This window comes from Ovis canadensis, chromosome 1 (assembly GCF_042477335.2).
Source record: "Ovis canadensis isolate MfBH-ARS-UI-01 breed Bighorn chromosome 1, ARS-UI_OviCan_v2, whole genome shotgun sequence".
Lineage (NCBI taxonomy): Eukaryota > Metazoa > Chordata > Mammalia > Artiodactyla > Bovidae > Ovis > Ovis canadensis.
The window spans coordinates 272,519,909-272,532,220 of record NC_091245.1 but is presented as its reverse complement, the minus strand read 5'-3'; the positions used below and the strand labels follow the sequence as shown (position 1 = coordinate 272,532,220).

Below are 12,312 nucleotides of genomic sequence, written 5' to 3'. Positions count from 1 at the left end.
CGGGACAAGACTCCACGAGGCCTGAACCGCTCCCGAGAGGCTGGGAGACGTGGAGGTTTTGGGGACTCATAGAGGGCTGGGGCTCTGACCAGCCAGAGCGGAGAGAACTGGCCTAGCACCCCGGTCCTTCAGCAGACAGCCCTCTTAGGGGCACTCCTCCAGCTCCAGGGCAAGGCCATCCAAATCTTCCCTGACAAAGCCTACTGACGAGTGGAAGGTTCAGTTCTACCAGCAAAGTAACTGCCTTTCAGCATAAAACTTCACACAGTTTAAGGGAAGACACTGAAATACAGACTCTCGACACTGGAGCAAATGCAATGTACTGTAGAGTTTATAATTTACAGGGTTTAAAGTGTACAGCAACCATGACACCAAGGCCAGAAGGGGAAATGGAAGAATATGGCTGTAAGGTTCTCCTAAGAAAACTGGCACAATATTATTGGAAGGAAGTTTAAAATGTATATTATAAATCATAAATCAACACTAAAATCAAAAAATTAATATATAATTACTCAAAAATATGGCAAAAAGAAATGGGAATGAAAAGATAGTACAAATAGGAAACAAATTGCAAGATGTTGGGTTTAAACCCCACAATTACACCAAATGTAAGTGTCCAGACACCCTAATTAAAAGGCATAAATTGTCAGCTTGGCTAGAAATGTAATACCTAACTATATGCTGCTTAAAAAGTACCTAGTATAAAGACAACTAGGTTAAAAGTAAAGAAATGGGGAAAGATATACTGTTCCAAAACTAACCAAAAGAAAACTGGAGTAGCTATGCTAATATCAAAGAAGATCTCAGACCAAAGAATATTACTGGAAATAAAAAATGGCCACTTCATAATGATAGTTCAGTTCAGTCACTCAGTCATGTCCGACTCTTTGAGACCCTATGGACTGCAGCACACCAGGCTTCCCTGTACTTCACTATCTCCCAGAGTTTGCTCAAACTCAAGTCTATTGAGTTAGTGATGCCATCCAACCATTTCATCCTCTGTCTTTTCCTTCTCCTCCTGCCCTCAATCTTTCCCAGCATCAGGGTCTTTTCCAATGAGTCAGTTCTTCGCATTGGGTGGTCAAAGTATTGGAGTTTCAGCTTCAGCATCAGTCCTTTCAATGAATATTCAGGACTGATTTCCTTTAGGAATGACTGGTTGGATCTCCTTGCAGTCCAAGGGACTTTCAAGAGTCTTCTCCAACACCACAGTTCAAAAGCATCAATTCTTCAGCACTCAGCTTTCTTTATAGTCCAACTCTCACATCCATACATACTACTGGAAAAACCATAGCTTTGACTATACGGACCTTTTCAGTAAAGCAATGTCTCTTCTTTTTAATATGCTGTCTGGGTTGGTCATAGCTTTTCTTCCAAGGAGGAAGCATCTTTTAATTTCATGGCTGCAGTCACCATCATATCAGTTAGTTATCAGTCATAATGTAAGGAGTATACAATTCATTAAGAGGTTATATACTAAATAATTAGGTACCTAATAACACAGCTTCAAAACACACAAAGTAAAATCTGTTAGAACTTCAAGAAGAGAGAAATCCACAATTATAGGCAGAAGTCTCACACACTAATTGGGAGAACAAATTGAAAGAAAATCAAAATATATAGGAGGCTTGATCAATGTATTGACTAATTCCACTGGTTGATTGACATTTATAGGATACTTGATCTACCAACAAACAGCAGAATACACATTCTTTCTAAGTGTGAGTGGAACGTTTGCCAAGTTTTGGCCCCATGTTGTGGGCCATAAACCAACTGAATAATTTTAAAAGGATTCAAATCATACAAAGTATGCTTTCTGACTCACGGAACTTAAAAAAATAATAAATTGGAAATAAAAAGATATATGAAAAAACCCCAAATATATGGAAACTAAATAACACACTTTAAAAATAACCCAGTGGGTCAAAGAGAAAATCAGAATTAAAATGTATTTTGAACTGATTCAAAATGAAAACAGCAATCCAGGTTCAGATGTGTTTTAATGATAAATTCTACCAAACATTTCTGAAAGACATAGTACCAATGCTACACCAACTCCTTCAGAAAATCAAAAAGGAGGAATACTTCTAAAATCATTATATAAGGCCACAAATCACCCTGTTACGAAAACCAGAGGGAAGACATAAGAAGAAAAGATTAATCAGACTAATATTCCTCATAGACATAGATGCAAAAATTCTAAAACAAATTAGAAAATTGAACTTAAGAATATGAAAAGGGATGCAAAATGGGCTTTATCCTAAGAAAGTAAGGTTGCCTTAATATTTGAAAGACAATCAGTATAATTTACCATATTAGCAGACTGAAAAAAGAAAACCAAAATCAACCTGACACAGAAAAGGCATCTGAGAACTCCAACATTAATTTCTGCTTAAAAAGAAAAAAAACCTCTCAACAAATTAGGAATAGATAAGAACCTGCTCAACTTGATAAAGGGCATCAATGAAAAAGCCACACTAACATTATTCAAGAAATCAACCCTGAATATTCACTGGAAGGATTGATGCTTTAGCTAAAGCTCCAATACTTTGGCTACCTGATGTGAAGATGCTACCTCATTGGAAAAGACCCTGATGCTGGGAAAGACTGAAGGCTGGAGGAAAACGGGACAACAGAGGATGAGATGGTTGGATGGCATCACCGATTCGATGGACATGAGTTTGAATAAGCTCTGGGAGTTGGTGATAGACAGGGAAGCCTGGCGTCCTACAGTCCATGGGGTCACAAAGAGTCGGACACAACTGACAGACTGAAGAGCAACATTATCCCTGGCTCCATGGTAATGAATCTGCCTGCCAATCCAGGAGACACAGGTTCGGTCCCTGGGTCGGGAAGATCTCCTGGAAAAGGAAATGGCAACCCACTCCAGTACTCTTGCCTAGAGAATCCCATGGACAGAGCCTGGTGGGCTACAGTCCATGAGGACATAACTTAGTGACTAAACAACCACCACAACAAACATTCTCCTTAGTGGTGAAGTACTGAGTGCTTTTAGAATATGTAGCTGAAGTTTCTGTTGCCGCCTGGGGGCCTGAATTCCGGCTGCAGGGGAAGCGGCCAGCAGATGAAAGGCTGGAGCAGTAAGTCAGCTGGGCACGGGCTGATCCTGACTCTGACATCTTCCAGCTACGTGGCCTTGGGGAAGTTGAGTAAACTGTTTGGACTTGTTTCCTCATCTATAAAATGGGAGTTAAGAGTTAGCACTACTTTGCAGGGGGCCTGGAGAAACCAAGTGCTGTGGTATCTGTGATCACTCAGAGCAGTAGCCAGAAGACCCTACCACACTCGAGAAATGGTCGTTCGTAAAAAGCATTGGGTGACACTGGCCAGGCAGTGTCTGGTGCCAGGTGCCAGGCACCTCTGGGGGAGGTGAGGAAGGTTGGAGGCCCCCGATTCAGAGACCACCGTGGCTGGTTTGTGGGGGTGGCTCTGATACTGAGTGGGCATGTTCTTTTAAAGTGTTTATTGAGCAGCTACTATGTGCAAGCACCCTCATTTAGTCCTCATAGGAACATGGAAGCTAAAGCTCCGAGGATAAATAATCTGCTAGCCACACGACTGAAGGGAAGCAGACAGTGGGGTGGAAAGAAGAGGGGTCTGGGGGTCAGCCGGTAGTGGGGGCCCCGGGAGGGGGCTGGTGGGGGCGACCCAGGTCCCGCTGCAGGAGGTGAGGGGAGAACAAGGCTGAGGGCGGCAGTGGGGGAACACGTGGGCCCGGATGTGGGGGCCTGGAGCCCTGCAAGGCAGATCCACTGAGTGTAGGTCTGTGGGGCTGGACTGGGTCCAGAATTTCCAGTGACTGCATGGGGTGGGAGTGGGCCCCAGGGGGGTCAAGGAAGCAAAGGTTTGGCGAGTAGGCTGCTAGATGCGGCTATGATTGTATCAGAAGTGCCCCCTGCCTGGCCTGGGGCCCATTCTCTGAGACTATTAAAAGTCCACAGGTACAACTGACACTTAACGAGGGATGTCACCCGCAGGCTAAAAATGCTCCCCGTGGTCTGGTCTCAGGCCCCCACCTCGGGCATCTCTCCCCTCCCCTTACGACAGCAGCAGGTCCCTCCCAGCGGGCTCGGCCGGTGACTTCCGTCGGCCTGGACCCCTGCCCTTCTTTCCACCCCAGGTCCCCACTGCCTCCTTCAGGGCTGCAGGTGGACGTGACTCTCCCCTCCCAAACACTGCCTCAGCCCCTTGGGGCTGCCTTTCCTCCAGACCCCCCAAGGCACACCAGGTACCTGGCATGGCTGACACAGGCTCCCCTGAAGAGGATGAGGCTGGGCCTCTGGGTGCCTCTGTCCTCTTGCCTCTCCAGCACCTAGGAGAGAGCCCGCATGTGCGAGACCAGAAATCTGACCAGTGACCATCAGGGCCACGTTGGCTCACCCCCAGGGCACCCGGCGGGGATGCACAGAGGTGCCACAGGAGAAGGGAAGTGGTGTGGGACCCCTGTACCCAAGCATGCTAAGTTGCTTCGGTCGTGCCCGACTCTTTTGAGACCCCCACGGACTGTAGCTGCTGGGCTCCCCATGGGATTTTCCCAAGAATACAGGAGTGGGTTGCCATTTCCTCCAGCAGGGCCCTGGATCTTCCCAACGTAGGGATCAAACCCACGTCTCTTATGTCTCCTGCATCGGCAGGCGGTATCTTTACCACTAGCGCCACTCACAGTGAGGACAAGGAGACGCAGGCTCAGCCGTCTCTTCCAGGCCCAGGACGCAGAGTTTGATGGACAAGTCCGTCTCTTACAGAGAAGGGCAGTAGCAAGTGCTAGGCTTCAGCTTTCAAAGGTCTGGCCAATCCGGAGGTTGTGGTCCTTTTGAAACCGGAAGCAGAAGCAACGGGGCCTCCAGTGAGGCCCCGATGAAAGCCAGAGTCCCGCGGGGCGCTGGGGCAGCCGCCAGCATCTGCAAACACCGTGTGGATCTGTTCAGGTGCTTTCTTTTCTCGGAGGCTGCTGGCTCAACCCGCTAGGATGGGTAGCACTTCGGGACAGCACAGCTTGGAGCTGGTGCAAGTTTCTTGGAATAGGGAGGACAGAGATCTAAATTCAGACCTTTCTATCACACCAAATAAACAGAAACTGTACCAGAGGGCTCAAAAGAATTAGGCAGAATGCCTTTGCACCTAACTTCTGAAAAACGGAGAGAGAAAAGTTTGAAAACAGAATGGTATTCACTCGAATCCCAAGGTATTTGCCGAAAACAATGACACCTGTTTGACACAAAAATACATGTTAGGAAGGGGACAGAGGATGTCTGTGGCCTCTAGCTTGGACTGTCCTCATGGTTGTTTCCCGTCTGCTACACCTGCTTTTGCATTCACCTGCACACTCCCAAGGCAGGGCCCCCACCAGAGCAAGGAGGAGTCTTCTTGGTTTCAGCAGGGGAGCTGCGGCAGGGCCAGGGGACAAGGGAGCAAAGCTGCTGAGGGGGAGGCGGATTCAGGGCTGGACTCTGGGCCTCTGCCCCTGCAGGCCCAGGGATCCACAGTGACCTGAGTATTCTCTCCAGGATGACAGCCAAAGAGGAGCCCGCCTGGGATGCGGTCTGTGGGGGCAGGGGCAGCACACACCCACGGCACTGAGAGCGAGAACCCCAGCAAACAGAGCTGAGGGCAGAAGCTCTTTCAGCCTAAAGCATCTCAGAAGAGCTACGCGTCAAAAGTCCCCTGATCACCATGGGAACTGAGATGAGAAGCATGCACTAGGCAGGCTGCTTCTCCTACAAAAGACTCCTCCTTCACAGATGCTTTGGGGAGGCAGGCGGAGGGGAGGCGGGGGAGGAGTTATATGTAGCATTTGCCAATTTCTGTGGTGTAAATACTCCCGCCAATAGCCAATTTCAAGCCACCTATGTAAATCCTAAGGTATCTATGTGACACCACAGGACTGAGTTGGGAAGAGACGCAGTGTCTTACACAGTATTTCCACCCTATAGTAACTGGCAAAGCATAAGTAATAAACTGCAGTAATTAGGAAGTAATTGCCTTTTAAAATATACGTATAATTTCATTGTAAGCTTATGTAATTCAACTCTTTAACAGTAGTTGTGTTCAACAGCCAGCTCACAGAAATGCTGAAAAGCGAACAACTGGCTCCTGTTACAGGGGCCAGTTGGGGCAGACTCCAGCACCTCAGACCTCACCTGTGCCAAGAAGGATGGTCCTCCCTGCTGGTACCAGGCAACACCAAGACTGCTGGCACTATCTTCCTAGTAAGGTGTGGTCTGGCTTTCTTCCTCTTGACTCAGCAGCAATAACCAGTTGGCATCAGGCTCACCTCCTCCCTGCCTTCCAGGGCAACTTCCCGAAGGCCCACTGGCATGCCGAGGTGCCCACTGGCAGGTTGCAGGAACCAGCAACCACAGGAGGGGACACAGTGGAGCCTTCAGGTCGCTCCAAGCCTCAGCAGGAATGGAGTCTCATAGCTGTGAGGGGCCACTGCGTGTGGGAAGGGGGAGGCCAACTTCCCCAGGAGCACCGCAAGGCCCACAGTTATCACTGCCTCCAGGGGCCAGGCATATCGTCTTGTTCTTGTGTTTTGAAAGGTTTAGTTTTATTGAAAGCGACGACAGGAAAGTGCATATTTTTAACATATAGCTCCACGAATTCACGTAAGCGTGGCTCAGCTGAAGATGAGAGCGCCCTTCCAGCTTTACCCTGTCAGCAGCATCGCCTCACAGCTAACTGCCCTCTGCCAACAGCTTCCAGTTCTCTGAAGTCACGTTAAGTGGAGCTCCATTTTGTTGGACTACTTTGGCTCAGTTCTGTGAGAATCCTGTGTAGTTGTGTGCAGCAGCAGTCCCTTCATCTCATTGCTGACAATCATTCCATTGTGTGAAGAGGCCATGACCTGCGCATTTTACGTCGAGGGATGCTTGGGTGGTTTCCAGTTTGAGGCTATTGTGCATGAAGCCAAGTATGAAACACTTGCACAGCGGCATGCGTTTCTGTTAAGTGTGTGCTTGGGGACTGTGTCCTTGGGCACTACAGGATTAGTTGTCTTTTTTACTTTGCCATCCTGGTGGGTATCTGCAGGATGTTACTGGTTTTAATTTGTATTTGATGACAGAAACACACCTGGCTATTGAAATGCCTATTAACCATTGGATAGTTGTGAAGAGCCTATTCAAATCTTTTGCTCATTTCTAAGTATATCATCGCATATTTTTCATTAATGACACATTTTTTTTTATACTTCTTGGAACCTTTGTTGGAAGTATTACAAGCTTCTTCAACTTCATAGCTTGACTTGGTAAGAGTCATTAATTATAATACCCAATTTATCAGATTTTTATCTTCATGGCTAGCACTTAGATTGTAGTAAATCTTTGCTAAGGACAAGAATTGTTTTCTGTAGAAAAACTATTTCATTTCTCATACTTAGGACCACTAGAACCTATCCATTGGGAACTATGTCTTGTATGATGTGAGGCTAAGGTTTTTTCCTGTATGTGTACCCAAGATTAGTATTCTTAACGTAGACAAAAGCTTTTTTCTTTTGATTACTGATGATTGTCTCATTAGGATTTTGTAGTTTACTAGTGTTAATTTCTAGACTTTGGCTGAATATTTTCTCATTCTTGTTCCTTTAAAGGATAAATCAGTTCAGTTGCTCAGTTGTGTCCAACTCTTTGTGACCCCCTGGACTGCGGCACACCAGGTTTCCCGGTCCATCATCAATTCCTGGAGCTTGCTCAAACTCATGTCCATCGAGTCAGTGACGCCATCCAACCAGAAGAGACAATATAAACTGGGGGTGATGACAGTAACAGTCCTCTCCCCAAACAGGGGAGCTGGGGTCACATGTCTCCTCCAGTGGGATGAACCTGCCCAGGCCTCTACCATGCCAACCATACCAAGACCCCTGCCAAGCTAGGCACAGAGCTCTGGGCCTAAACCCAAACTGAACAGAAAAGCTACCTCAAAACTGCTCCTCTAAGTAACTGGACAGCCCAGGTGAGATCATCCTTCACTGCGGAATCATGATGTAGACAAAGTCAACTTGGGGAGATTTCAGGAACAAAGCTGTTATTTTTCAAAATGACTTTGAGGTGATGGATTTCTTTTTTCTACTTGACTACGTTCCACAATCCAGGCTTCCTAATCTAATGAAAAGCAACCCTGAACATGCTGAAGCTCCAATACTTTGGCCACCTGATGCAAAGAGCTGACTCACTGGAAAAGACCCTGATGCTGGGAAAGACTGAGGGCAGGAAGGAGAAGGGGACGACAGAGGATGAGATGGTTGGATGGCATCACTGACTCAATGGACATGAGTCTGAGTGAACTCTGGGAGATGGTGAGGGACCAGGAAGCCTGGTGTGCTGCATGCAGTCCATGGGGTTGCAGAGACAGATTAAGACTTAGCAACTGAACAACAAAACCTAATGAAACTTTTCTTACACAAGACCACCAAGCTCTCTCCTTGTCCAACTTCCAGACCCTGACCAGGGTAATAGTTAGTAGATTCCTTTTGTCATAGGTTCATGTGCTAGGTACTGTGCTAACCACTTTATAGGGATTTTATTATTCATCTGTATACCTTCCTTGATACTTTAAAGTCCTCCTCGGCACCAAGTTACATTCTGAATTTGTTTACTGTCTGTAACTGGAAGACCAGTTTTGTGGAGTCCGTGTCCCTCCTTCACTACCGTATCAGGATGCTGTGCCCAGGGCCTAGCATGCAGCAGGTGCTCAGTACCCAGCTGTTTTCACTGGCGTCCAGGTGTGCCCACCTTCTTGGCAGAGCACTGAAGGTATGTGGCTACACGAAGGTGGGCGTGCCCTCTAAGCAGATCACGTGGGGGTGAAGAGGAAAAGGGGATTAGCTATGGCGACGCACTTAAAATTATTCTTTGAATAAGGTTTGATGATTAACATTTATTAAGTTTGAATAAAGTTAAAACGCCTGCAATGTAGTTTCTTTCAAGAAGGGTTACATTGGAGATGTTTTTGGTCTTCATTCTGACAAGCCTTCCCCGTCTTTATTTTACAAAGACTTTACTGCCTTTGCTTTTTATCAGCTGCACCAGCAAGTACTTCACATGATGATGAAAGGAATTTCCACCTTTGCTATTATCTTTTACCTGTTTTCTTTAATCCGTCTCTCCAGAGAGCATCTTCTGACTGAAAAGCTACCTAAAATTGCTTCGCTGCTTCTGTCTTGTGTTGTGATCACTTGGCCCACCTGTTTCTACTCTAGTCTTTGTAATTACCTTAAAAATGTAGTAATGTATAGCAAGAACCATCACAATATTGTAATTATCCTCCAATTAAAATTTTTAAAAGGTGGTTAATGTTTTGCAATGCTAGGGTAACATTTCAATTTTGCACTGGATTATGCCTTATGTATAGCATAAACTTTTCAGCAGGGAAAATAATCCAAAGTCTTAGGAATAGTCACTGCTCAAAGTTATACACTACTCTGAATTAAACGCTATCAGGTTGAAGACAGAGACTGATAACACGGGCTTTCCTGGATCGGCTCTTAATGCTCGGCAGACTAGAAGGTCCTCTGTCAGGGAGCCCTTTTTTCACCAGCCTCAGCAGCCCTGTATCCACAAGGACCAAAAGGTCCCTAAAAGCTGGTCCAACCTACATCATCCACGGGCGTTATCTGGTCCATGCCACAGGCTCTGGGACAAGACCACGTATCAAGGTCATTTTGGTGTGAACCAGAAGTCTGCTAACCCTCCCCAAGTGCCTCAGAGAGATCAGCAGTGAGAAATGCAATCTGGTTAACTTCGACACTCTCATACGTATTCGCCTGAAAAACCTCTCATCCTAGCCTAGAACAGTAAACTCTATCATCTCTGTCTAGTCTTTCCATTCACAGATTTCAACAGCCAATCTTGTGAACTTGAGTTTAGCAACCTCTACTTAATTAAGCAAAAGGATGCTTTGATCCAGTTTTGAAAATGCCCTTGGAACTCTTGATTAGACTCCTCAGACGTACAGTGGCTCTTCTGTCCAAACAAACCACCTTTTAAATTGGTAGCATAATATATGTCTTGAATTTTCAAGCAGAATGCTTTAAATTAGACAAAGAATGGATAACACGGCTATTATTTTAGAACGCTCTTTATTTCGACACAGGACACGTGTAAGGCATGTTCACAAGTAACAGTTTGAGGTTATGCACGAACACATCCTCTCACTCTAGCTGTTCTCCTTTCCTGCTGCGCCTGCTGCTACACATGGGTCCCTGTGTACCTTCATATCTGCAAGTCCTCAGTTATTACTGAACATGCAGACAATGATTTAGGGACCTGCTTCAAAATATGGTATAAGCGTCTATGCACTAAGTCACTAAGATGTCAAAACTGAGGGAGAAGCAAAGCAGACAGAGGCGACTGCGTCAGCACGTGAACCTGGGGACTCTAAGCTTCTGAGGGAAACAGAGAATGCGTGGGAAAACACTTTTTGGTCCTTCCGGTTTGAGAGAGATGGAATGTGCCCGGAATTCATGGTTCTATGTCTACTACCATCTATAAGTCACTGAAGATAAGCAGTTTGTCTAATGCAGCTGCGGTTTTGTTCTCAGGCTACAGTACACGTGTGCATGCATTACTCTACACAAATGTCAAACACGAACGGCTGTAACAGCAACATCTCAGGACTGTCTAATTATACAAGCGTCTCTTTTTGGTGCTAGGGTAAAGAAAGGGAATGATGGTGACTGTTTCCCTCAGCTGCTGCTGTGTGCCAGACAGATACCCAAAAGCTTGTTGTCTAACTCAGAGAGGGGGACAGAGGTCACTAACGAGAACAGTAAGATATTCAAAACCAGTCCGCTCCAGACCCGGGGGTGGGATGACGACGAGGGAGCCTCGACTTCAGGGGTTAAGAAGTCTTGGCTGATGTTAGTAAGGGTTTTGTAACTGATTTTCAAAAATCATTGTGTCTTTGAAAGATGGAAAACAAGCACTTATACATCTACTGGGAAGAAAAAATAATGAAATGAAAAATCACATGAATAGGAGACTTGAATCTTCTGGTCTGAAATCAGCCAATATTAACATTACAACCTATTAAAAGGTGGTCTGCTTAAGCTCATTTTTTAAAACACAGAATCTTTGAGGAAAAATGTAGGCGTAAGTTCAGGAATACCAATCTCAAAAACCTTCTCCCGTGGGGCACTTTAGCAGGCCAAGGATGCTGATAATCGAGTCCCGCTTTGAGGCACTCACTGTCTTTTCCTTCCATCTCAGAGTGCGCCTCTGCAGCAGCCCCAACTACAGAAGGAAGGGGTCACACGTGATTTTATCAGCCACCACTTGGCAATTACTGTATATCTAGTCAGAGTTGGGAAATTACTTACTCTCAGCTGTATTAAAGAGTTCCATTTATTAGCACTGCGACACAGAGTGCAAAGAAGCTTCAGGGGTCTGCTTTTGATACCAAAGGGAGTACACTGCTAGTCTTCCAACTCAACAAGCAGTGTATCTCCAGCGCGAGCTGTAGCTGCCAAGAATAGCAGGCGGGCCTCCTCCAGCAGGGCAGCTACTACTCCTCTGACAGGAGGTCGTGACCCAGGCAGGCTGGACAGGTGCGCTGGCTCTTCAGCCACTGCTTGAAGCACTGAAATGAGACAAGACAATCAGCTGGCCCTTTAGGAGCCTGGGGACCTCAGCTCTCCTGCGCCACTCGCCTCGGCAGACACAGCAACATCACCGTGAGAGAGTGACTCTCTTAGGTAGGTTGGAGTCTGAGGCCCTCAAAAAGGGAGATATTTGTTTGTTTGTTTACACTTCTTCATCTTATAAGACGTTTTTTAAGCCCAGAGCTAATGATTACACAACAAAACAAGTCATCTTGCTCAGGGGATGTTTTTCCTTAAAAGTGAGAGTGAAAGTTGCTGTCGTGTCCAACTCTTTGTGAGCCCATGGTCTATACAGTCCTTGGGATTCTCCAGGCCAGACTACTGGAGTGGGTAGCCTTTCCCGTCTCCAGGGGATCTTCCCAATCCAGGGATCGAACCCAGGTCTCCTGCACTGCAGGAGGATTTTTCACCAGCTGAGCCACCAGGGAAGCCAAGGAATACTGGAGTGGGTAGCCTATCCCTTCTCCAGGGGATCTTCCCGACCCAGGAATCAAACTACAGTCTCCTGCATTGCAGGCAGATTCTTTACCAACTGAGCTATCAGGGAAGCCCTTTGTTTTTCCTTAAGCTCTGTGCTAATGATTATGTAACAACATTGTATCTTGTTTGAAGACAAGTTTCTCTTTCTTAACAAGAACCTTCTGAATAAACTTGTTATCTTAAGAGTTATGTTGTGGGAGTGGGTCTGGTGA

The 12,312-nt window shown here is 46.2% G+C and overlaps 1 protein-coding gene across 18 annotated transcripts in view; it reads right to left on the bottom strand.

Moving 5' to 3' along the window:
• Positions 1 to 10,082: 10,082 nt before the first annotated feature.
• TTC3 (tetratricopeptide repeat domain 3) overlaps positions 10,083 to 12,312 on the bottom strand; it is a 125,611-nt gene continuing 123,381 nt past the window's right edge. For 17 of the 18 annotated variants that reach the window (XM_069568025.1, XM_069568032.1, XM_069568047.1 and 14 more), the window contains one exon: positions 10,083 to 11,598. In XM_069568025.1, the coding sequence (XP_069424126.1) occupies positions 11,524 to 11,598 (75 nt within the window). In that variant the 3' untranslated portion in view covers positions 10,083 to 11,523. The remainder of the gene's footprint in view (positions 11,599 to 12,312) is intronic. The other variant, XR_011252227.1, reaches the window with a different exon arrangement.